We start from the raw sequence: 26,979 nt of genomic DNA, 5'->3' as shown, positions 1-26,979 counted from the left end.
AGTCACAATACTGGAAACCATCAGAGAAAAACATCCAAAACATTCTCTTTCAGTAACTGAAGTTAACTCTATTATGTTCTCATTTTCCTCTACCATAAGCCACATTACTTAGGCATGTAACTGGCCTTGATATTAAAAGAATCAGCTTTATGTACCAGTAATGATCTTTGGCCAAACTGGACTCTTCTGAAATCCATTTCAGCTGGAAACTATTTATCAATATTCTCAAGAAGAAGTGAAAAATACATATCTAGGAAACAAACTGTCCAAATAAATTTTCCCAAAAGATTCAAAGAGCAGTGTAGAGTAAGGGTGCACCTCCACACAGAATGCACTGCCATTCAGACACCTCAGCAGCAGTGTGGCTGCATTAGTATGGTATTTTTCCTGTGGCAATACTCTTCTAAGCAGCTAGGTAACCAGAGCAGACCATACCACTAACAAGACTATGAAGAATTTGGGTGAGCTTAAGTTTGCACAGCGCTTCACTGAACCATGTAAGTGTATACAAAGTGCCTATGTATCTGATAAGATTTCATCCTACAGAAGCATTTGTCTTGCTACAAGGTCAAATCATTTACTCTTAGCAATCAGCTTTCTCTAATCTTTAGTAAAGAATTGAAATAATTACCGTAAGTAAAGCTGAAAAATGAAAGGGGCTTTATTTAGGTTCTGTTAAAGCATTTAAGAATCTCTCTCCCTTCATAATGCTATCCAATGACTCCCCTTTGGATGTGTAATTTCTCTGAGTTCAATTATCATAATTCTATATACACAACTCACACTTGCACATACAAGTAGATATTTATATTTATGACTAGTTGTTATGTTTGACCATATGCACAAAGATGGGTGGAGGGAACAACAGATGTCCTTTGGGTTTGCTTGTGTCAACATACTTAATGAAGCATGAGGTTTAAACCAGATCTGCTGGTGCTGTTCCGTAGTAACTGACATTGTACATTTCCAGGTCAGTATGTCTACACTGTGTTAGCTTAATAGCAAGCTGTTGGAAAATATTAGCAAGCAAGGAAAGAACAACTTGAGATAAGAAATTTCCAAGTAAACTGTTGGTGGTGGTTAAGAAATAATGTCTGAGCTATTAACCAGGAATAATCTCACCTGCCAGTCTCCCGTGAGCATAACTGTTTTAGAGATCAAAAGTTTTTTGACTAAACAGTTAAAGATGATAATTTTTGTCCAGTAACTCATAAGCTGCTGCTGAGGAGCATGCACAGTTACATACAAAGGAGGAAGAAGTAGGCCTTCCAGTCTCCCATCACAGGTGTGGATGGCTGGCATTTAGGCAAGACAAGCATCTCTCTATTTTACAGTCCTCTCCCATGAGATACTGCGAACCCTCTGGGCAGGCTGAATAATGCTTTGGCTTGAGACAACTAGTCACAATATTCACCCTTTGTTAGAGGCAGCTGGAGAGGAGAACTGCTCATGCAGAACATAGCAGCCACAGTTGATGCTCCAGGGTCTGTAGCTCAATATCTCCTCTGAGAATGGAAGAATTAAACAATTTCATCTCAGGGAAGGTGAAAGCATGAGTGCTGAGACCAGAGCGGTACGCCTGGAGACACCACAGAAAAAATCAAGGATGCATTTTACCCTTGGACCTTGACACTAACCTGTGCGGCAGGATTAATGTCCATATACTGATGGCACTGTTCACAGTGATGAAACGTATTGTAAGCTGCATATTTAGTCAACATCATGGACACGGTCTCCCTTTTCTTAGGTTCCTCTGATTTTGTTTCTTTGCTTGTTTCTGTGCACAAAGAAAAGTAGTAACAGAAATTTTATGAGTGTTAAAAAATGGAGACTGTGATCCTGGTAACAATTGTAAAGAACACACAAGTTGTTTTGTTCCATATAATTTTGGAGATTAAAGGCTTTTGTGAACTCATGTGTTCAAATGAATCAATAAAAGCTAATTCTTTGCAGGGAAGTATTCCTAAAAAACTCTACATTTTACTTACCTTGTTTCACTCTTGAGAGTTGTTCCGTGTATACAGGACTTATAGTTCTGTACTTGGGGTCATGTACACTCAGGTCAAAAGGCATTTTGCTGAAGATCTCAATGTCCGGCCAGTGGTCATTGCTAGACTGAGTAATTTCACTGTTTTCTGTATGGTCTGCAACAACACGCTTTAGGTAAGCAGTATCAGATACTGACTGAATGGTAATGTTTGCTGATTTACAATTGCACAGGAACTCACACAGGTGTGCACACACACAGAGAGACGTCTTTGAACATCATAAATATTACCAAAACTGAAATTATAGTCCACACAAAGCCATTTCAAAGAAATGGCAATTCCTTGGAAACTGCATGCAGGCGAAGGAGCCTCATAGGTATCTTTCTGCTGTGCTCCTCATCAAGCTCCAATGAATGGTCCTATCTGTGCAGAAGATACAGGTATAGTCTTGAACCTCTCTGTGTTGGAATGAGGAGCATTGGGTAAACGAGAAGCAAAAGTATCCAAAGGCAGAAAGATGAAAGCAAGGGAAAAGAGGCTGTATAAATTTATGAACTAGTAGCTGGTGGTACATGGTAAAGGCAGTAAAAGACACTCTCCTGTTAGAAAATGGGATGTGGCCAGCAAGGATCAATTGGAACTTCTTTGCTTTGATCCAACAGAGATAAGTCTAAAGTAAAAAATTAAGTGTAAGTAATGGGAACATTAGAAAGCACTGGCCAAAAAAAGCAATCTTGGACTGCAGCTTGAACATGAGTCAATTCAGTTTAAAATGAGATGGAAGAACACAGAAAAGTAGGTTTGTAACTGAGGTTACTGATTTTAGAAAAGCAAATTCAGATGAAATGAAGGTTGGGTCTACAGACAAGCACATGCTCACCCTACCCAGACTGACTCAATAGGATGTGAGCCAGCAGTAGTTTAACCTCACTGGCACTGTGTCATGCTCAAATTAATATACACCAACGGTCAGGCGAGGCATATTAGTTTGTCCATACAGACAAATCCTAAGAAAGCTCGCTCTGTAAGTCAGCTGGCCTGAGAAAACCAGGGACTTGCCTATGAATGAGACTTGGACTTCTTGGAATTGCAGTTGCCAAACAACCAGTAACCAGTATACCAAGCAAAATAAAAACATCAGGAGGAAAGGGCTTCAGAGGGACTACATCAAAAAGGACGCTAAGAACGAACAAAGTCCATGAGGAATGGAAAAAGCTCACCAGTGAATGAAGTTTTTTCTTAAATGTCAACAAGTGTGAGATAAAATAAGCTTTACTAAATGTCAAGCTGAGGTAGACCTCAGAAAAGTGCATGTAAACAAACAACAATTTTCTTTGCCGTATCACCTCAACTATATAAATTAATTTTTTTGATTTTCTTTTTACTTTGACAATTATGTTTTCAAGGGAATAAAAGGTTTACTATAAGCCAAGATGGAAACAAAACTCTAAAAGCTTGATACACACTCAAAACAGAGAGAAAGAATAATCACCATGACAGTTTTCTGAAAGAACAAGTATGCGTTGAAATCAGTCACCTGCCTGATTTCACAAGCATGGCACATATATTATCACCATTTAAGAGGAGATGCAGTACTCTACGGAGCTCTGGGTCCATTACTTTGACCTTGGTAATATTCAAAACTTGGAGAGGGTGAAGGAAATAATTTAAGAAGTTGAGGTAATTGAAAAATGTAATAAAATGCAAAACAGGTTGACCAAAGAAATCCTGTGTTACTTTCATTACACAGCTATGATATATCTATTTCTCTGAACAAAGGAAATGCAACACATCTTATCCTTCTGAACTTAAGTATTTGATATGATACTCTATGACAAATTATTAATACAGCTGAAGAAAATGGAGACAGTGAATGCTCTGTCAATTGAAAAAGTTGATTAAACAGAAGATGGCAGTATGTAACATCGTAAGGCAGGTGGAGATTACCAATGAAGTTAAAAGATCAGTAGAGGGGCATACTGTTTAATATTTTCACTAATGTCACCAACTAAAAAAAAAAAAATTAATTTGTTTACATTTGCTGGTGTCACAGTCTAACAGTCATTGTCAATACAGAGAGGGAATTGAAGATCATCCAGAAAGAATTCAATGCCTTTGAAAACTGTTAACAACAGAAACTGCATGATATTTAACAGAAAAAATACAAGTCCTATGTACAATCAAGGACTAATAACAAGCATTTCTGCAGCAGGTTGGGAGCACCTTGATTGGAAATGACTGAGTTGCAGAGGAACCCAAAAGTACAAGCTACATGTCTGTGCCAGTGAAATGGGAGGATGGAAAAGACCACTGCAATCGTAGGTTTCATCAGTCATGGGGCTTTCAGTGTGGGCAGGGGAATACACGAGATGTTGTACGCTGGGTTGGTTAAATGTCCTGCAGAATACCACATTCAGTTCTGGTCACCCAAGTAACAGAAGGGTAAATTGAAAATAGATGTGCACACAAGAGCTACTAAACTGATACGCAGAATAAAGAGCCTGTCATTTGTGAGGATCCTGTAAGAAGATCCAGGCTATCTAGATGAAATGCTGAGAGGGGGTAAGATTCCAGCCTGACTACACCATAGAAGCAAACATAAAAGAAGAGAAAAAGTATTTTGATTTATATTAATATTTTCTTTGGTCCCAAAGAGAATGTTTATAATTGGTTCATAATTGGGACAGAAACATCTTTGGGTTGGAGAATAAAATAATATTTTAAATCATAAGAGCACTAGGGCTCTGGAAAAGTATTCCAATAGAGGTAGGGGAGCAAAAAAGCCACAAACAAAAACCCCAAATAAACCCAAACTGCTCTTCTGATGGAGTTCTACGCATTCCTGGCAGGGGTGTGACACGTTGCTGTGATCACAACAGGCGAGATGGCATGACTTGGAACTTCTCTTACATTTTGGTATTTCATCCTAAGTTTCTGGGGTACTTTAGTTCAAATAATGACAGAATAACAGCCCCCAAAGTTCCAAATCAAAGGAAAATACTTTTTTTTTTTAAATTTAATAGCACTTTCTGAGTAGAAATACAAGTTAGTCTTTTCAAAGGTTTGACAACAACTACATTTTCAGGATGCCAGTCTAATGGTCATGAGATTTATGCATTGTGGAGTTATCTTCACTACAACACCACAGAGTTACGTAAAGAACACCCTGAAGAGGGCTCATTTTTAAAAGGGTTTGTGCGTCTCAGGGCAAAGCCCTGCCACAGCAGTTAAAGGATCTGTGAGATCTGACAAATGAGCGCAAATCCAGAGAGGCTCCCCATCCCCTTTTTCCTCAGCATAAGATCTGTAGACTGCAGACAGAAGACAGTCTTTCTGAAAATTGGTATCTAATTTATACTTGAACATAAATAACGGTGATGTTTTGGCCAGAAACGAAATGTTCTTAAAAGTCTTGTCTGCTTAAAAGCAGCCAGTGCATAAAAACTAGCAAGGAGAGGTAACATGGGCAGATTTTGCCCATTTACAGTTTTGTGTTCACTTTCATTTTAGTGCTATCCAAATATATCAATCCAAAATACATTAAATAGTTCTCAGCTAAGCCCAATATAAAATTTAGTTTTTATTCATCTATATTTAAATATATGCAGACACCTACAATAAGTCAAGCTATATGCTAATGAACAAGACAAATGGTAGGTGTAATTTATAGTCTTTTCGTGAGCCTAAAAATTTGTCACTGCTGAATAATAATAACAGAGGCTCTTTAAAATGCATATTAAGAATGACTATTATATACTTACTGGCATTAACCTCTTCTTCATCATACACATCGACTTCCAGCAACCGGATCAGCATGCGGAAGAGGATCCTTAGGAACTGCAAGTATGAGCCAGTCTTTCCCACCTGAGCCAAAGATGGAAAAAAAATCCAAATCCCCACTCAGACTAACATGAAGGAAGGATATGTTTCAGATAAATGCCTTTGGGCTTACCCCATTCTACCTCTGCCTGAAAACATAACAAGACATAATATTCCCCATTATGCTGAACAGTATTACAAAATTGATCTTTGAGCAAAACCTGGCCCACAGGCTGTATCATTTTTGTACACAGGGAGATCAGCAGTGATAACTGCTTCTCTGCTGATATGCTCATGGCAATTATGCTCAGTGCCATTCACGTGTATTTCATTTAGGCTAAAAATTACATACAGCGCCATACTCTCCTTACCACTTCCAGCATGGACTTAACTTAAAATTAGACCTATTTTTGACCTCAAAATACATCACTGAGTGCAACCTTGCAGGGGGCCTTTACAGTACAATCTCCAGTCCTCATCATTGGTCCTCTCATCCTGCTAATAAGGCAAGAGGAAGGAACTGTTCTCTTACTTGCGGTGGTCCTGTCAAAAGCAGCCGCCTGGGGTGAAAACTCCTCGAGCCAGACGCCTCACCCTGATTGCTGAAGTCCGCGTGGTGCTGTCGGGCTGTTGTCCACTGCCTGTAGTAGAGAGACTGCTCTTCACTGTTCATGTCCTTGTGAAGCAGAGGCCTCAGAGAGCTCAGCCAAGACACGTCAGCATGAGGCAGGAGGGAAGAGGAGGAAGGCAAATTCCCACTTTTCTGCGAGCTCAGGAGACAGTAGGCAGCTTTCGACAGGATGACGATGCGTGGCAGCGCAGCATGGAGGACCTTGCTGTCTTTGGCTGAATGGGCAGGCCACCGAAACGTCTGGGAGACCGAAGACAGTGATGATAGTTTCGAAGTGGTGCTGCTCGCCATCTGGTTACCCAGGGAGTCGCATTCTTGTTTCATGGTCTCTCCGGTTGTGAAACTGGGGTAAGTTCCCTCATCTACTGAGCTGTGCGCCACAGTCTGAAAGTTAAGTGATGGTGCTTGCTTCTGAGACTTGTCTGCAGCACTCGAGGAACTCACACCATTGTCTGCCAGGGACCCTGGGGAAACAAAGAGCAGGCAATGAACAGATACTGGCTGACATAAGAAAATTTCAAGAAATCATTAACTCATTTGATCTATGGGACAATCCTAATCTTCAATTACTTCTGTTCAATGAGTGCTGCTGGGTGAGATCGTCACGTGGCTTAGGTCAGTGTTTCACCATTTAAAAAGAAATCATTGACACGCACCCATCTGTCCCTCTTGCTGGAGAGGCAACAGCCCTTCTGTTAGGGTTCAGAGTCCAAACACAAGCGTCCCAATCCCAAATGAACATTTAGCTCTGTACGTTAATTACCATTCCCGATTTGGGATTTGATGGTACAACCTTCTGAAATTCAAGTATAAGACACCACTGTATACATAGATTGATTTGACACTCCTTCCTTTGGGGAACAGAGCATTCATTTCACAGCAACTTTAATGTGAACTGGGCTATGCTGCCTCCTCCATACCAGTCAGGTTTAGTTGGCGTATGGGACGATCTGGTGTATGGCAAAGGTCCAGTTCAGCTGTCTTAATACCTCAAACTCGTAGGGAAACAAAAGGAAGGACCCAGAATTGCCTGAGGAATGCAAGGAAGGAAAGGCCTGGTGAGAGAAGGTGCTCCATTGATGCCTGAAGAAGTAGGGCAAACCCCACCAATCTGTTGGTCTTGGCAAGGAGGCAAATATCCATCATCATCCATAGCTATCCCCGCAGTTACAGAGCATTTTTCTATTCCTAAAATTTTATACTATCCATTTCTACTCTGATTTTTAAGATCTTTTCAGGATCCACCAGACTAAATTAGCAACAAATGTGTAATGCTGAGTTTAAAAATAAAATTCACAAGGGACCCTTAGCTATGGCATACCACCCTCCCGCTGCAACACCATCCCCTTTTAGCTGTACACAGGAGAATTGCTCACTATGGAAAAAATCTGCTACTAACATTTCATTGCCTGGCTTGCAGCAGGATACAGCTAATCAACCCACATTTGACCAAACATCTTAATGTTTGCATTCAAATTCCAATGATGTAGGAACAAAGACTTGTTTTTCAGGGCAACAGCAGAATAACTGACCTGAGGTTCCAGTGACAGCGCTGCTATTACTCTGGGGTCGGTCCAAGTCTATCAACAGCTCATCAGAGTCATTCTCGCTACCATTAGCCTTCTCATGCTCCTTCTCACTAAGGTCAAGAGCTACAATAGGCCCTCGAATTGCCTCCTTCGAGACGTAGCAGCATGCCAGGCCTATTTCTTGCTCTAATGCAGTCCGAGTTAAGTAGCTCGAGTCAATTAGTCGAAGGTCACAGTATTTCAACGACCTAGAAAACCCAACCCAAGAAAAAAGAAAGTTTTGTTTTCTCTGGCTTTGAAGAACACTCCCTCTCTTGAATTGCTTATTAAATATTCATGAATAACTTCATTAGCCAGTAAAAATAAAATAAAATTTTAAAATATTCATCACGTAAGTTTTGCTCCTCGGTACTTTGCACAGACATTCATTGACCCACACAGTTCAGTAGCTTTACTTTTCACAAACCACACTTTCCAAAATTTTAAACTGTTCCCAAATAAAGCCTAAAATACACTTTTTTGTGAAAAAAATAGTCAGATGGTATCAAACCACTTATCCACCCCTCAACTTATCTAAACACGTTAAGAGAACAACCATATTGCAAGAGTAATAACAGCACCTGGGGAAAGTTTCTCCTAGAGGGTCCTTGCCAGTTAGAATAACAATGCAAGGTAGACCTTCCAAATCCTGATAGGTGCGAGGGATCCAGTCATCCTGCTCATATCCTCTCCAAGTCTGTGAACAGAGAAACTTCCAGTCACATTTAAAAGACACGTAAACCTTCACTTTTTTTTTGTTTGTTTGTTTTTGTTTTTTTCCAGTTCCTGCTTTTTCTTTGTATACAGAGTTTGCTTACCCAACAGCCAACACAAAAAAAGACCTTAGGTACAGGCATGCATTTTTTCTGGTAGCAAAGTGTTAGCCAAGCATTAAATGCACATAAAAAGGATGCACAGCATATGTTATTCAGTGCTGGAAGCATACACCTGGTGTGGTATTAGTGGGGTCTGTCAGACAAAAATGCAGCTGATGCCTTCAATTTCAAGCTGGCACAGTTAAAAGTTCCTTGAAATTAATGTAAACCTGAAGACCTTCAAGTGGAGTATGAAAATGATTCTATGATCCTTAAATATTTGCTCAATTATTCTATATAATGAAAGATTATATGAAAGAAAAAAAAATTTCCCTTTCACTGGAGGTAATCCCACAAGAAGGGACTCCTTACCTACAGCCTACCAAGGCCCAAGACCACAAAACTACCATTTTCCCTTAACACTGGAAAGGCTGGTAACACCATCCCATGTCCTTACACCCTTCAGTCCCCTTGGTTCAGCGGAGCTTACTGAACCTGGCTGAGCCCATTTGTGTTCTCTGTGATGGATGCAGCATCCTAAAAACATTGCTCTATCTTGAGCAACAATATCTTTCTTGCTGTGTCGCACAGTGCCCAGACTTCCAGATGATACAGTCAGTATTTGATCAAGACAGGCATGAGCACCCTGCAGCAACTGTTAAAAGGAAGTAAAGCTGAAAGACACAGAATCTCTCGCTTAGAAAGAAAACAAGCCATTCTATCTCTACAAACACTGAAATTGTATTATAAAGCTGACATGCAAAAATGCAAGTTCATATCCAGCCATTCCTGTCAATCCATTATGGCTACCGCCAGGAAAACTTACAACACAGCCTCTTAGATCACCAACCAGTCAAGACAGGAGATCAGCAGAGAAGTTCTTTCCATATAAAGCAGACACTTCACATTTCCATGCTGATCAGACATTAACGTCTCTCCAGACAAGAAAATGAGGCCCTAATGGTTACAGAATCATCAGTATTTGAGCTACAGCATACAACCTGCTGGAAAATTTTTTTCCTTCTTTCTTATTAATAACAGAAAAAATCAGTTCTGAAGAAGACCATTACCTAGCTGAGGCACAGAATGTACTTTGCTGAGTCATGACAGCAAGCGTAACCACTCAAACTGCCCATTAAAAATAATATATATATATTACTCTTCTCAGCACAGATGTGCAAGACGAGACGCAGCTCTCTTGACAGAGCAACAAGACTTATGAAAGCTTTATGGAAAACATACCTTGCAAGAAGAACCCTATCTTGAATTCCGTCTTGGTTCTTCTAGTCTCAACCTGTACCCTTGACCTGTTCTCTCCTTACCCTTCCTCCTCCCCAGAAAGGCAATATTTTATGAGTAATCTTCTCAGGCAGATGAAGGGGATTGAAAAGGAGGACTCACTAGTGGATCAGTGATTCAGCATGCCATTTGATCTTTTGAAAATTTCCACTGAAAAAACCCTACGATTATTTTTTTCTTAGCTTAGAAAGAGCGCAATTTGGAGTAATATTCCCCTTTTCTGCTATGGCTCTACTCTCCTTCCCCTAACTTCAGCATCCTCTGTATAACATGTTCACAGAAAAAAATTATTTCTCCAACTACCTAGCAACATCTACTGGCTCAGTAAAGCAGCCTCAGCAGCAGAGAGGTATTTTCTGCCTCATCAAGGTTAGTCTTGCTGTGTGTTATCCTGCCTCTCCAGTGACAGAAGTTTCTGCGAAAGTGCATGGCTAGAAAAAGAAATAAGGGAATACAAATACAAAGCTGATTTTCTTTCCGCTAGCCTAAGGACTTAAAAGAAGCCTGAGTGCCTGGGGCTTTGAGCTGTAAGCTTGCATACAGAAGATGTATTTCTTGACCATCTTACTGAGGAGAAGAGAGCTACAGCCCTCTGGGCTCCTCACTTCTGAATGCCTCCCAAACAGTTTGATTCTTGTTACACTTAAAGTGTATGCCATGACAGCATGCCTCATCAACAAAATAGTTATTTAAATTATTTTCCATCTCTTCTTTCATTCTGTACCTCTGGGTATTTCATCCCCCTTGAAGCCTGGCTCGCTAATGGAGAGGACTGGCCTGTCTGGCTGGCCAGAGGGCTGGTCTGACAAAGTGGGGAACAGTCCAGCTACCAGCACTGCAGAGACAGCTGCCCACCCTCCCTGCACTGCTGTGGTACCACACATGCTGCTAAGGCCCTCTTAGGGAGAGGGGATAAGTTAAGTCAAACTACAATTGGGGTCACTAACAGCTATAAAGCTGCCCTCCCTGCTGCTGACAAAGGTCAGGATAAAGTCTTACCCTCCCTGCGACCAACAGCAGTTATTGGTGGGACCAGCATTTAGAGCCTCAGCCTCACCAAAAAGCACTCACTAGCCTCATATTGCTCTCCCCCTCCAAAAAAAAGGGCCTGGGTGCTCGTAGTGGAAACAGGCAGCAATGAGTTCCCCACTTGCTTTAGTCCTCCAGCTTCAGTACTCCATTTAACATCAGAAGAAAAGCCAAGAAGCACGGAGACTAAATCAAAATTGTCTGCAATAAACTAGACTCAATAGTAGCATAGCTGATGAATTTTATAATGGGAATCAGTTGCCCAAATATATGCTCACACCATTTCAGATACCCTGTGTTATCCCAGGCATCAGACTACCAGGTATGGCAGGCCAGCACAAGACTCACAGGTGACCTTCATAATTCTGGAGTGCCACTGGGATAACCCACCTAAAAAGACACTACAGGCTTATCTTTGAGCAACTGAATTCCTCTCCTCACTCCCTTCATAGGCATGTTTCAGAATTGAGTGGGTTTTTTCTAGTCACCTGCAAGGAAAGAAACAAGTGCAGAATCCTACATCTATGTTTACTCTGAAAAAGCATCTTATGATGTGGGGGAGAGGCATAAGAATTATTTAGAAGTTTTTTCATTCTCTGCCTGATTAAATTCATCTATTCCAGATCAATGGCTACATGGCTATTCACCTGCAACAGCTTCAAACTCAATCCTGATCTGCACTAAAGACCTCATGGGCTCCAGCAACATGTAAGGGCTGCAACCCTTTACAGCACAGGGCCATAAATAAGCCCTCACAGGACTCACACTCCAGAATGATTTAAGGTTGGAATTGACGCCTAGCCAAAAAAACCCAGCAGCACAGAGCTGCTATCTCACATATTTTCTCCTTCGTGACTACTACTTTCCCCTCTTCCCTCTTCTGCTGCAGACAAGGTTCGAGAAGCAGAGGTGGTGGTATCTTCTTTAAAGGACATTTTATCTCGTTGTAGGCAAGCTCTTTAAGAAAGGCTCACAAAATTCATTCCTTGTCTATGTGGTTTTGAATACACTGTATAACTCATAGTAGGAAAGGTAAATTAATATCTCTATGAGGCTTAGAGCAAGGATTAGGACAGATAACCAGAATTACTTTCAGGCTGGTACCTAAAGCAGGCAGTCCATTTCCCTTTGTTTAATGTAGTGAGGAATTAATTCAGGAAGTGGGTTTGGCTAGTTGAACCATGCTCTTGCAAATCCATGCAAGAGTTTAGCTTGGTGCATATATGCCGTGCAGAAGGAGCTTTCAGTGTGCAGTGGTTGAAGAAAAGAAGTCCATGACAAACAGAATACTTTACCAGTTATCAGAAGGGCAGAAGATGGATGGACAGAACAAACAACAGATACACTAGACAAACAGATAAGTTGGTGGGAAGAATTAGTTTGCCTAAGGAGGTCTGAGCTCTGCTTTCTGAGATTCAGAGATGAAACTTATCTGACTCATGCTGTTATTCAACTTTAACAAGAGAGATAACATCCAGTGTTTGACTTCATGGGCCAGTAACAATTCAATTTTCTGCCAAGTTTCTAAATCAGTTGTGCTCATCAAAAGTACAGTAAACTTTCATGGAGACAGATACAGAACATGCACCCTTTTCCTATAGAATAATTAACCCATAAACATGTGGGAATGAACACAAAATGTGTACGACAGTCAGATGACTACAACGGGCATACAAAGATATATTTAGTTTCTGCTAACCTTCAACCGCGTCACAAAGTGTTTCGCGACAGTAAGCTCTGAGGCAGGATTCCCAAGAAGGATCTCAAAACGATACTGCAGACCTAACTTGTCTCTTACTTCTTGTAACCTCTCCTTGGCCAGCATGGCTAGTTGCACAGATGGCACCCTAATGACAAGCATGTGGCCACAGCCATTCTTATCCTTTCCTGGAGAAGTGATAAGGTCATCCATTATGCTGAGTGTTTCAGGTGTGCTGTGATCTCTTAGTGAGGCCATGGTCGTGAGAGCCATCAGAGCTTGGGAATACTGCTGAATGAGAAGGTAGCAGCGAATCACCATGCTGTGCAGCCGTGGGTACCTTTGAGGAGATACAGTTCTGCATTAGCACATGCAAAATCACAGCAATGTCTGAAAATTGGCCAAAACCCAGGACCACGTGGTAAAGTAGTACCCATTTTTTCTGTAGAACTCAAAGAATGAAGCCTTTGATTTTCATGGACAATAATTTTGCACAAAATCTGTTTTTTAAGTAAATGCATATAACAGTCCAAATGCAGAAGATAAAGAGCCAAGTAACTCAAGTGCTCAAGTAACTGGAATTACAAACTTCTGTTACCTTCATTTGGGCCAGAATTTCAGCTAAAGATATTTAACTTGATGTAGATACAGATCATCTCAGATCCGGTTCACTTTAAGAGCACAGGCTAATAATTGGTTTGCTGTCCACAAGCTGCTTCTTCTACGAACTTAGAGGACCATTGCTGCTTCAAGTGATTTGTGAGAGAAGTACTTCATAATTTCACATCTCTCAACTTCTCACCAGAAAGTTAGACTTACCAATAGGGATTGCTGTCTCTGAGCCAAATCTGAACTTCCATTTTGCCTTTTAACTTACACAACCAATGTTTCTTTCTCATTACAGCTATATGCAGTGACAACAGATATAAGCTCACAAAGTAAAATGCTAAGAAAAAAAATACTAAAGCCTAGTCAAGCAAAAAAGCACTCCATTTCTAGGCATTCCCCATAAGTTCACTCACCACCATAATACAGAAAAAACCTACGCTATTATGACCTCGAGCGCTAGTCTTGCACCACAGAAATCCGAATGACTAAACCAACTAAAAGCTCCAAATTTCTCTGGCCTCTTGAGTAATTTAATAGATATGGGATCCATTTGAATAAAGTTTTGTGTTTGTCTTTAACCAGTAGGTACAGCAGCTAGCTCTGTGTACCATAAGCCAGTCATTAAATGGATAAATTTTTAAAGCACTTTTTACTCCTCCTCCCATAAAAGTACCCACTGCACTTTTGCTACAAAAACAAACGGCACCTTTCTTATAATACCAAAATGTCTGCAATGTTTTGACTTGTAAGCTCGTACAGCTCACCCACCCAGATGGAATAACACACTTTCTTGAAAAGAGAGGCTAAATTAATAAACTGTGATGCAAAAGCATATCCTGGCTCCAAGGTAGAGGTTCACCTCCCATCAGTTTCTAGTTTTATCCTAACTTCATATCAGGATAGTATTTGCACATGCACTAATCCTCGTCCATCCTTTTCCCCGTTCACATTTTAAGAACAGAAACAGAGCAACAGTGACCACTACCTCTTCCATTGGACTTGACCAGAAAGACTACGAGAAGCCTAAAGAACTGACGTATTAAGATTAACTGACCTTGTTATTATTTATCACATTCATTACTTACATATTTGTAGATAATAATAAATATTAAGGATTAATAATGTACTTAATTATTCATTTATGTTGCTAATTTAACACATTTGATATTGTATTTTACTTAATAAATATAGATACATTTACAATTATTATATTGACCTAAATAAAATAGGAAAAACAGTACTGAAGACAGAATAATCCTAGTCTAGTAAATATGAAAATACAATGAAAACTATAGTTTGAACTGTTATAAGAGATTTGTCCTGCTGAAACGCAGGATAGATTAACTCCACATTGCTGGAAACAACAGTATTGCCTTCATTCCTGTAATGTACCCATTTAGTTATATCGTGGATATGTGCTATGAAAGTAGATTGTTCAGGCAGCTGCAGGGTACTAATAAACCACTTTCAGGCTCTGAGCTGCAGAAACCAAAACCATAGCCAACTAATGAAATAACAAAAATGATGGGTTTGAAATGACTTGTCGCTTACTTGGGCCACCACTGACAAGTCTGTTGGCAGTCTCAACAAGAGAGACACCAGAAGCGGTGAGGTATGAAACCTCTGGTACTTTCTTAGCTCAGTGAGGGCTGAGCCAAAAGAAGAGAGCAGCACAGCTGAGCCTGGACTGCTGCTGAATGGGCCCAATCTCTTCTACAAACAAATGAAGGATATCCCCTCTTTCTTCAATAGCATTAACTTTGTTGCAAAAATAAAAATTGCACATACTTCACAGATTCCAAGATCAACATCAAAGGTCATCATGTCTTCATCCCCCTGTGATGGGGCTCATAAATATAACTGTATCCTTAAGATCCCAATTAAGCAGAATCCCAAGCTCCCATGTTACTATTTACCTTTCCAAAAGCGTGTTGACCATTTTTTCAAAGGTTTCATCACATCTCAAAAGGGGACTTGTGACTCCCCATTGGAGGGATTTGCTATATTCATTCAAACCAAAGTACAGTTTGTCTTCACTTGCTGCGTCATCCTGTTCCATACAGAGATAGCAAAAACATAAGCAAAACTGGAACCTATTTTAATTTCTTTTGTCATTTAAAAAATAAGTGGAAAGTATTTTCCGAAGCAAAGTATCCTTTCTTTTCATTCATTCTCCCTCAGTGATGCTATTTGCTTGTTTCAAAGAACACAGTGAAATGTAAATGTTTTTTACTTAACTTATTTGTCTCCAGCTAGGAAAGACAGACATAATTTTTCAAAGTATCTCCTACCTGTGATTGCAGGGGGGTATCCTAGAATCCTGCTAATTATTTTCTGACTCCCTATCTCTGGCTTTATATCTACTGACAACTGTTATCTCATTTCTATTTAAAGCAGAACCTGAAAACAGAAGGATTATTAATTTCCAAAATTCTTCTTGATTGTCAGATTCTACACATCTCTAATGGCAATCAGAAACTAACAATTGCTTTGCTGAAATGTAAATCTGCAGACAGCAATCAGAAAGGCAGAATATTTGCTGCCTCAAATTTCACAAGGCCTTTGCTGGAAGCACAGCATGGTCTCCAGTGCATTTACATCACCAGTAATCACTAGGAATGTAATTTAATCACATACAGACTCCCCCTGTCCTGGTTTCAGCTGGGATAGAGTTAATTGTCTTCCTGGTAGCTGGTACAGTGCTATGTTTTGAGTTCAGTATGCAAAGAATGTTGATAACACTGATGTTTTCAGTTGTTGCTAAGTCAAGGATTTTTCAGCTTCTCATGCGCAGCCAGCGAGAAAGCTGGAGGGGCACAAGAAGTTGGCACAGGACACAGCCAGGGCAGCTGACCCAAACTGGCCAACGGTGTATTCCATACCATGGGACGTCCCATCTAGTATAGGAACTGGGGAGTGGGGGCGGGGAATCGCCGCTCAGGGACTAGCTGGGTGTCGGTCGGCAGGTGGTGAGCAATTGCCCTGCGCATCATTTGTACATTCCAATCCTTTTATTACTACTGTTGTCATTTTATTAGTGTTATCATTATCATTATTAGTTTCTTCTTTTCTGTTCTATTAAACCATTCTTATCTTAACCCATGAGTTTTACTTCTTTTCCTGTGAGCGGCTGTGTGGTGCTTAGTTGCTGGCTGGGGTTAAACCATGACACCCCCTTTTTTGTGGGTTATTTTTTTTAATCAGAAGATTGAAAGTTGTTGATTTTTTTACTTTTGGAAAATTAAAAATTGTCTAGACCATTTTACAGAAGGTCGCCACACCGGCTTACGTCAACAATCAACTAAAAAGCAAACTTTGAATATTCATTCACTCCCTCATTTCCACTATTCTGTTTGACTTTAACTATTTTTTACAGCTACCACTTTAAGACACTTTACAGACACCAGTGGTCCACTCAACACAGTAAAGTCAAACTTGATATAAGTATAACAAAGAAGGAATAGGAGAAAAGGATATTTTTAAAGCAGGTTTAGCCAAAACATCCTCAGAATCAGCTGGCTGAAATGGTGAAAAAAAATAATGGGGCAGAACGTCGAACAGACCTTTCCCACCTCTTCTCTGCCCAATGACAGCACCTACTACCCAGCACACAACTTTTATTAGTACCAGAGAAGTAATGAACAGATTTGACAGGCTATGTGACATATAACTTACAGTCAAAAGTCAGACTGCTTGAAAATGGAAAGCCAGCTCCAGAGCTTTATGGCATGTCTACATAGCTTTGTCTGACCAGAGCATAGAAAGTAATGTCTCGTACTACATCAGTGGCCAAAGAAAAATGTGCAGTTCCTGGACCTAAATGTCAATGCTACTTCCACCATCAGCATTCCAGGGCTATGTATCTAGAGCCTGAGAGAACAAGCTCCAGCAGAGAAAGAGCTCCCTTCTAACAATTTTCTTTAATATGCCTCTACAAGATTCCTTTATGTGTGAAGTCCACATTAAAATTCACAGTTAAAATTAACAATTAAACACTTACCACAGTGTCAAATTGTATCCAATGTACCTCATTGCTAGAGCTGATCCTGGACTGCTGCGTTTGCAAGGCATAAGGAAAAGAGCTGACCTGAAGAACAAGGAGGTTGAATGCTTCAAGGACCTCCCTGCAATTAATAACTCTATCAGCCAGACCATGACTAGGCTCACCATGTGACAGGGAACTTGAAATGGCACTGCAGAAATAAAAATGCAAAGAATTGCCTTATTGACATCCTGAGATTCAAAGGATTACTCTCTTCCTGCAGAAAAATCTCCAAATGATCATGACACTGAGAATCACAGCTCAGAAATCTCTTTGGAAGGATGAAAGATGTCAAAACTATTTGAGTGTTCTCTGTGGGTGGACTCAGACAACAGAGGGGAAAAAAAAACAATAAAAAGGCCAAAATCTGCTGACAGTGAGAAGGTGAATTAGTGTGCCAATTTAAACGAGCATTGGGTGGAGGAGACAAAAAATAAGCCAAAGCTGATGAAGCCTTCTCACCAAGAAACACTGTTGCATGAGTTGTGGTTTTAGGATATAGTAACAATTTTACAAAATCCAGTGGATTTTCCAGCCTGAAACAACTTATTTCTAAAAGACTGGGGAACCTCATAGTTTCCTGATGTCCTGATTTTCAGCTCCTGGAATTATCTTTGCCTTCAGAATATTCAGGAATTCCAAATTCAGTGTACAGCAATAACAGTAACAAAAATGTGATGGTAGGGATAAGGAAGGAAGAATGTCACTTTTATCTGTTTTCAGCTGTCCTTCAAGGAAAGTATTTTATTATAACTCTGATATTCAAATGAATCCCACAGCCTTACACACCATGTCTAAATCACATTAAGATTTTTCTCCTCAGTTTACTCCTGGAACAAGAGCAGAATAATAAGCTTTAGTTACTTCTTTCTTTTTCCATAGCAAAGTTGTGATTCAGTGTGAAGAAATGTTTTTGCACACATGTGTATGTGGTGGTGTGTTCAGATTTAATGCTGGCCAAATCCAACACAGCTGTTTTTTAAGTCCTTTTCTTACAGTAGCTAGGGTATTTTTCAAGTGATGCAAAGAGTTAAACATCTGTAAACTTTCATATATTAAAAACAACACTATCATCAAGGATAAAAACATGAATTAAAACATGAGTGGCTTGTGAACATGGGATAGATTTGGGTTTCAGTAGAGAAAAAGGGGCTGAATAGGAAAAAAAGAAGAGGAACAAAGAAAATTGCAAAATTCAGCCCTTTTTCCTGGGCTTCAGTACCATACCACATACCCCTACAAAGTCTTGTTAGAGATCCAAAAATCTGAAACTAGTCTCACCTATCTTCAACTGAATCAGAATTAGTTAACAAATATCATAGGCAAGCAAAAAAGATTATTTCTGATTTTGAGGCACAAAATGTCTTAGGCTTAGAAAAAGCATTGGGCGTCTAAAGTGGTAAGTCTTTTGAAAAACCTAACTGAAAGATACTGGAAGAGGATGGTTTTCCTTTGGTAGATTGAAGTAGCTACCTTGTTAAATCCACATGGGCATTGTCATGAACCAGCACAAACAGTGTATAGGGATTCTGCTTCACTCGTCTCATGAAAACCTCAAATTTTGTTTGAATCTCATTGTCTAGCCGAACCACGTATTTCTCGGCTCTCTGATATGCCGTTCCATTGTCTTCTAGGCCCAAGTCCACAAGGACACCTGTCAGAAAGAAGAACACAACAAAAATCTTTCCCTTTGAGTGCATCCAAAAGTGACGTGTCAACGGTAGGTTGCTACATGTCCACCAATATCAGGACTTAGCCAAATCACTGATACACCCTAGTAAGACGATGATTATCCAAATGCATTTTCTCTCACAATGAGGACCAAAATGTGCTTCTTGGCTTCTGGATTTCTTTCAAAAAGTGGCTGAAGACCTTTCAAAGACTTCTCACATTACCAAAAAGAAAAAAAAAAAAAACTTCAGACCTCCATAAAAATTTCCACATCAGTGCTCAGTTAGCTGTGCCTCATGATCCTAGGCCAAACTTGTCCACATTTGGGCAATACATTAATCTTGCTCAAGTCAGAAAAAGTTATTCTGACCTTTCCTTTGCAAAAAAATCATAAATTTATATAAAACTGACTCTCACTAATATCATATCATATAGTTCTTTCATGCCTGCCTTTAACGTTACTGTCAATATAACTACTCTCTAACAGTCTTTGTAATGATAGATTGCCATCACATTCATAATGTAGGCATGATGTAAAGTATATGGCTTTGAACACCATTTGAATTAAAGAAGTAGCAATAAGCCACTGTGAAATGTCAGTCAACTATGTATTTGCCAGGGTCTTCATGATTTAAAAAAAAATTATTTTAAAAAGTAAAGTAAAAACCATTCATTTAAAAAAATAAATAAAACAAACTGGAAACCCTGTTAAGAGATATCAGAAGACCTCTGGTTTAGTGTAGCAGCAAATTAAGTAAATGTCTGAAGAAACAAGGAATGGAACAAAAAAAACCCCTATAAAGTTATGTTAGAAAGGAAAAGAAACCCATACTCCAAGTAAACTATTTTATTCTTTTTGTTTTACTAGTAAAATAGTACAAAGCAGAGAAAAAAAAATACAGAGATGGACCACAATATTGAGCAATATCAGAGCATATCTGCACAATCAAAAAGTGTGGGATTGTTTAGTCTAGAGGAGAAAACAAGAGAGGAAAAAAGACAACAGCTACCCAAAACCACTCATAGATGCATTACACCAGAACCTCATATTCATGTTTTTCAAATGTAAATACAAAGGATTATTAGATAAAGCTGAAGGCAGAAAAAAACCCAAAAAACCAAAAAACGTTCAGCTGATTAAAAAAAATCCTAAATACACAACTATCCTAAGGACTTCTTTACTCCCAGATATCAGAGATCAAGAGCTAAAAAGGACCAAACACCTATACGGATAGTCCTTAGTTCCATTAGACAGCAATTTTCTCCATGAAGAAACCCTTATGCTTTTCTGGATACATGTCAGTCACTAACAGAGTGGATAACAGAGGCCATTCTCAAGGGAGACATATTCCATAACCTGTACACTAAAGCGTTCTTGTTCCTCTTGAAGCATTTGGTACTAACCATGGTCAGACACACAACTCCAGACAAGAAAACTCACCATCTGAATAAGCATGGCAATTATTGTGTGCCAATGTGCTTGTATTACTCAGGCATTTATCTACCTAGTAAGAGAGCTTCCTGCACATACATCTGTGCTAATACATATGAGAGCATATGTACAAATGTGTACCTAGAACAAATAGCACTAACAAGTCTAGAGGATAAAAGATCTGAACAGCTGCACTTGCTTATCCACTCCCTCTCTTAACAGTTGAATGCTTCTCCACGTCATACATTCCTCAGACCCGCATGAAAATGGCAATTTCTTTTGACAGTCATGTGGCACAGCTTGGGCCCAGTTTATGAAAGGAAGAGATTTAGAATTCATCAACGATAACAACTAATGGAGCTAATACTGGACATGCAAAATACATGTTGGAACAACTTCTCCATTTGTACCAGATATGATTTAATATCACATACTTTAGTTTAACAGTCTCTTTTTCCTCCCCTCCCTTTTACCTGATTGTCGAATCCGTTGAAGTGTCTGCTGCACCAGGACTTCTGAACGAGGAACTATAACGATGAAGTCTACTTTGCTGAAGTGGCCCAGATCCAGGCTCTGATTGCCACTGTCTGCTATAGCACAAACCTGGGACAAGAGCTTTCTGGCAACTGTAAGCTGTGGCTGGTAAATTTGGAAGGTATCAACATCCAAATCTAGAGTGTGTTTGTTTGAAAAAGAAAACAAAACACAACAAGAAACATGTTTACTTCCCCCCCCCCCCCCCCCCCCCCGATAAACATGACCCTCCAAATAGCCTACCCTCTATTATCAGAAAAAAAAATATCAATCACCAGACTAAATCCCAACACTCTGGAGAGCTGGGTACAGCTCACAAATGACAACTTCCTTTTTTTGATCAAAATATGATTACATGTCAGACCTCAAGTACAGCACTGCCCATTTTTTAAATGCCCTAAGTGTTTTGAGGATTTTTCACAGTGCAACCAAAGGAAGCCTCAATGACAACAGTGAAATGCATTCTGTTAAATGAACCAACACATACATAATATACATGCATAAATATACATAAATAATGTGTATATATGAGAAAAAAAATATATGTGTGTGTGTATATATATATACACGCATCACTAATCCCCTCCTGAAACTTGCAGTTCTTCAGGAGCATGCCTCCATCACTCCTGCTGGGAGAACCAGCCATGGATGTTGAGGCTGCTGGGTGCTGAGATTGCTGGGCTCAGAACACAATGGGATGAGAGCCAGCACACCTATTAATCTGAGGAAACTGAGCCTGCATTGATGATCTTGCCAAAAAGACTCTAAAAGGACAGCAGGTAAGTTGGGTGTTTGTTCGTACATCAGCTCTACTCTGAAGTACTGAGCCCCACTCTAAGTCAGCACTGAGATAGCTGTATGTCTATATACTGACTGATAGTAATTATTGAGAGCAGCCCTGTGGAGAAGGTCTTGGGGGTACTGGTGGATGAAAAGCTGGGCGTGAGCCGGCAACATGCGCTCACAGCCCAGAAAGCCAACCATACCCTGGGCTGCATCCAAAGCAGTGTGGCCAGTGGGTCGAGGGAGGGGATTCTGCCCCTCTGCTCTGCTCTGGTGAGACCCCACCTGGAGTGCTGCCTCCAGCTCTGGGGTCCTCAGCACAGGGAAGACATGGGCCTCTTGGAGCGGGTCCAGAGGAGGGCCACAAAAATGACCAGAGGGATGGAACACCTCTCCTGTGAGGACAGGCTGAGAGAGTTGGGGTTGTTCAGCCTGGAGAAGCAAAGGCTCCGGGGAGACCTTACTGCAGCCTTCCAGTACTTAAAGGGGGCAGAGTAGAAAAGCTTATAAGAAAGATGGGGACAGACTTTTTAATAGGGCCTGTTGCGATAGGACAAGGGGTAATGGTTTTAATGTAAAAGAGGGTAGATTTAGCCTAGATAGAAGGAAGAAATTTTCTATGATGAGGGTGGTGAAACACTGGAACAGGTTGCCCAGAGAGGTGGTAGATGCCCCGTCCCTGGGAACATTCAAGGCCAGGTTGGACAGGGCTCTGAGCAACCTGATCTAGTTGAAGATGTCCCTGCTTATTACAGGGGGGGGTGGGACTAGATGACCCTGAAAGGTCCCTTCCAACCCAAACTATTTTATGATTCTATTGTACGCTGCAAAGGGAAGATGAGCTTTACACCTAGGCAATAAATCTCAGTTATTGAAGGGGGCATTTATTTGTTTGGAGGTTTCTTGATTTTTTACAAAAGTTTAGTCTCAGATTTATTTGAACTTAATAAAGAGAACTGTGGGACTGGAGTTTTGCTTTCTATAGGCACATACAGAACATTCACGTTTCCTCAAATAAAAACATGTTCCTATATTTCAGAATTTCCAGTAGGTAAATTCAATGACCAACAATCCATGTTTCACTAGCCCCTAAATATTTTCAACTTGCAGATTACCAAATTAAATCCTATAATGCCATTACATTTTTTGCTTATGTCAGTTTTTCTACTACAAATTAAATTCTGATTAATGGACTGCTTACCATAAAAATTGCCTAGGGTAAATTTCTTAAAAAAACAAAGAAAAAACCCAAACCTACTGCAAATTTAATAAAAAAGAACTATTGTTGCTTTTTTAGGTAATAAGCCACTTTATCAAATCTTGCAATTTACATGAAAATTGGAAGGTGTTTGGGGTGAAAACCTGGTATGTTAGTTTTATATAGACACACATGTGTTTGTGCGCAAGCTTATCGCCTGCTCAAACCTGCCTCAATGTTCATTTCACTAGATCTACTATGGGAGAAAGGTCCCTCTCACTGTCTAGGAGACTTACCTCTCCTTTTTTTTTATTCAGGCAGACTCCCAGTAGCTTCAACCATTGTACAGCCATATTTAAAAGACAAAGCTAGCTCAGAATAATTGTTTGAGAAAACATGAATGTTTAAAAAAGCACCACTGCACATCATTACATAGTAAGAACAAAAAAAATAACAGAATCAAAAGATCTGTCTCCCTTCAAATTAATCCTGTGAGGAAGCTCAAGACTTGTCCTTCTGGGGCTGCCAGAACCAAGTACCTGGCAGCCTTCCTGATTGGGTCTCCTGATCCATGTGGAGACTATCAACCACCTTGCTTTCATTCAGAACTAACACTGAGCTGATTAATTTAAGCTAACTAACGTGAATCAAGAGTATACCTTTCTTTCACAGTGAAAAAGCTTTACTGGAGGTTGAATTTGCTTTGATACTAGACCTAAAAGAATCTTGGTGTTCACAACAGGTCAGTGTATCTTTTACCATTACTGTCATATGAAAAGGAAAGTATGGTTAAAGCTCTGAATAATGGAAGAATTTCGAAGTGGGAAAATGGTAATTAGCATTTTTAGACAAGAAATCCTAGCTCATCTTTTGCACCTAAGTAGCTCATCCCATTACGCTGAATAAGACACATCTCTTCTAAATAAGCAAATTGCAGATTACACTTGCCTAGCACTTTCAGTCCAAGATCTTAAAACACTTTCCCTAGAAGTTTAAGCCTCAGAGCACAAGTCTGTAGTACGTATTATTACCATTTTACATGTGGAAAGTGAGGAATATCAAAAGTTAAGAAACAGGAGGACACCTGGAGATATCAGCACAAGAACACAGTTCCCCTCTGCCTTAAACCCAAGATCACATTCCTTTTCTAGGTGCAAAAGGGTGAAATGAGTTCACACTGCCAACGTTAAAAAGGAACATCTTCTCTACTCTGCCCAGCGCATTAACAGAAGGTGACATATTTTAGCTTAAGAATTACAAAACATAGGGGAAAAAAGTTGTTGAAGTTTACTACAGAGACTTTCTGTCTGAGAGACTGCTGTATTACTACATTCAGGTGGTAGTATTAATATTCAAAGGTTGGCACACTGACCACAGCTGTGCCCTCAGACTCTTCTGAGGCACATGCATTTTGACATTTAGCAAACTACTCACTTTTTTCACATCTTGCATGTAAAAAAATTTACCTGGTTCTTGTGTAGAAACCATGGCAATCGCCTCCTGAGATGACACACACTCACTAACATCTCCATTAAAGGGAATAATGACACTTTCCCCTCGCTGCTGTAGCATTTTCTCCAGCAGCTTGTCCAAATCATCACCTAGATAAGAATTAGCAACACCAAATTATCTGGAAGCCATTTCAGACAAATGATGTAGAACATTACGTATACACACATGTTCTCACAAAGCTTATGTCGAATCTGCGAAAGGGCAGGGGACTGGAGATACAGGGAAGAGAGGGAGGGAGAATATTTTTCTCTTTTATTTACTGATTTGCCAGTTGAATGAATTCCAAAAAAGAAACCACAGCTGAATAATTTCAGCTCTGTGCCTTTCCAGCTAGCAGTGACAACTGATGATTACAAAGAAACTCACGCTATAAAACAACCTCTAAAACCTGTGCTGAAAGCACAAACAAGAAAAGACACATGCACTTACGGGTGCCCTACCATCACATTCAGCAGTATAAACAGTGTTAAAAATGTTTTGCCACAGGGTAACTCGTACTGCATGGGTGAAGGAGACGAGTGCTCCTTTACACACAGTGAATGGAGAGAAAGAAAGAATGCCTCTTGGGGGAGAGGGCAGAGCTGTATTTATGTGCGCTTTAGCTGCTGAACAGGAGACACACCAACCCTAAATAAATAACTGTCTTGGCTAGAACTTCTGTTTCTTAGGATCACTCACCTAAAGATGTATTCTTGAAATGCGATGCGAGGAAACTAACTTTCCCTGTAATGAGCTCATAACTGATCTCTTTTAAAAATTCACTGGTGGTAAGCATGCTTTCTGCAAGTGCCCTAGATTGATATTGACCTGGAGGAGAGGGGGGAAAAAAGCAAGAGCAATCTTTAACACAGTGCACTATCAACACAACCTTTTCATCCTAGAAGCATGGGCTGATCTTCAGTCATGGATCTCCACTGCCTTTACCCAGCAGACTGGGAGAGTAGTCTCAAGTCTATTTCGCTAGTGACAGAAGAATTACTTATATTGGTTTAGCACATCCTTTGCAAGCTGTTGCCTGTAGTTTTTGGTGACAAATGATACAAAAAATAAGTATTTGTACCTTAAGTGGAATGGAGAATTCTGGGTAAATATGAAAAAGCAATTATTCCTAGTGTGAAAAAAGTAAAAAATTGACATTACTGATTTATCTGCCTACAAAGAAAAGATGACTAGTCAAAATTCAATTCCATTCAGACACACTCATGCACACACAAATATCACAGCCAGTCACCAATGTGGAATTTAAAAATCAACATGGTAAAAAGGATAAGAAGTATGTTCTGTTTTACAGTGGTCTGCAGAAGACTGTGGTCAATCCAATACTGCCATGTGAAATAACAGAGCTCTTACACAAAACAGAGAAAGATGAACTGACTGTTTTGTCACTGGGTCACTTCAAGATATTTTCTAAGGTAGCCACACAAACACACAAACTCTTAGGCCTCTCAAGGAGTAGTAATGATTAGCACACAGCTATTTTTCTAGATCCTCATGCACATCAGTACTCCAAGTCTTGATGGAGAAATAGTAAACTGGGACATTGCAGTGTAACAACACAAAGGAGAATAAAAAGAACAAAAGGGATTTAAAAGCTGGAACAATGACTCGAGCAAATAAGTTCAGCAAAATTGCATTGGTATTTGAAGCGTACTGCCAATATACCCACCTAGTACTACTACGCAGAATTCATTTCCTCTTATCTTTGATGCACAAATGGCAACTACATAATCTGGTAGCTTTTGCTGATGTTTCATTTCATTGAGAGACCTCAAGGTCTCCGAGATGCCCTCTGCCAGTGAATTCTGGGTAACGACCACGTGCACAAGGTCCCGGGACACACTAGCAATTAACCTAGCAAGCCAAGGGAGTTGACCTGGTGACACAGAGATACACTGTGCGCTCATTTGCAAGGATCGCTCTCTCAGAGTGAACTCCTGCATAGCTTTCAACATGATCTGCTCAAATTCTTCCCTCAGGGGTATCTGGTCAGGACCTAAATTGAAAACAAACAAACAGAAGAACAGTATTGCATATCAAAATGTTAATGACCAGGAAGAATCACATGTCTGTCTTGATCTGACAAGCTCCTTCACCATATTTTTTACATTCACAAAACCCACTCGCTACTCAGTGAATATTTACCCACATGGCTTATTCTTGGTTTTTCATATTAGAAGCCTCTCTCTCCCACCATCTGCTTTTTTTTTTTTTTTTTTAAACAATGAGGTGTTCCATCATACTCCTAGCTTTTCTACCTTCAGAAACTGGTGGAACAAACTAGGGAGTGTGAAAATATGTGCCTTTTGCCTGGAACAGAAGGATTAATCACATAGCCTGCATATATTTTTTA

General features: G+C 39.9%; 1 protein-coding gene across 8 annotated transcripts in view; it reads right to left on the bottom strand.

The window, feature by feature from the left end:
* Positions 1-26,979, bottom strand: part of GREB1L (GREB1 like retinoic acid receptor coactivator) — a 144,189-nt gene that overhangs the window by 11,411 nt on the left and 105,799 nt on the right. For all 8 annotated transcript variants that reach the window (XM_069779127.1, XM_069779128.1, XM_069779134.1 and 5 more), the window contains 14 exons: positions 26,296-26,622; positions 25,308-25,436; positions 24,584-24,718; positions 21,076-21,273; positions 18,973-19,153; positions 17,458-17,650; positions 15,374-15,507; positions 12,849-13,188; positions 8,588-8,703; positions 7,971-8,215; positions 6,340-6,902; positions 5,750-5,852; positions 1,989-2,144; positions 1,638-1,777 (listed from right to left, as the gene is read on the bottom strand). In XM_069779127.1, the coding sequence (XP_069635228.1) occupies positions 1,638-1,777; positions 1,989-2,144; positions 5,750-5,852; positions 6,340-6,902; positions 7,971-8,215; positions 8,588-8,703; positions 12,849-13,188; positions 15,374-15,507; positions 17,458-17,650; positions 18,973-19,153; positions 21,076-21,273; positions 24,584-24,718; positions 25,308-25,436; positions 26,296-26,622 (2,960 nt within the window). The remainder of the gene's footprint in view (positions 1-1,637; positions 1,778-1,988; positions 2,145-5,749; positions 5,853-6,339; positions 6,903-7,970; positions 8,216-8,587; positions 8,704-12,848; positions 13,189-15,373; positions 15,508-17,457; positions 17,651-18,972; positions 19,154-21,075; positions 21,274-24,583; positions 24,719-25,307; positions 25,437-26,295; positions 26,623-26,979) is intronic.

The sequence above is a fragment of the Haliaeetus albicilla genome, chromosome 3 (genome assembly GCF_947461875.1).
Source record: "Haliaeetus albicilla chromosome 3, bHalAlb1.1, whole genome shotgun sequence".
NCBI classification, from domain to species: Eukaryota; Metazoa; Chordata; class Aves; order Accipitriformes; family Accipitridae; genus Haliaeetus; species Haliaeetus albicilla.
Note: the sequence above shows the minus strand (reverse complement) of the source record. Positions and strands in the feature narration are given on the sequence as shown.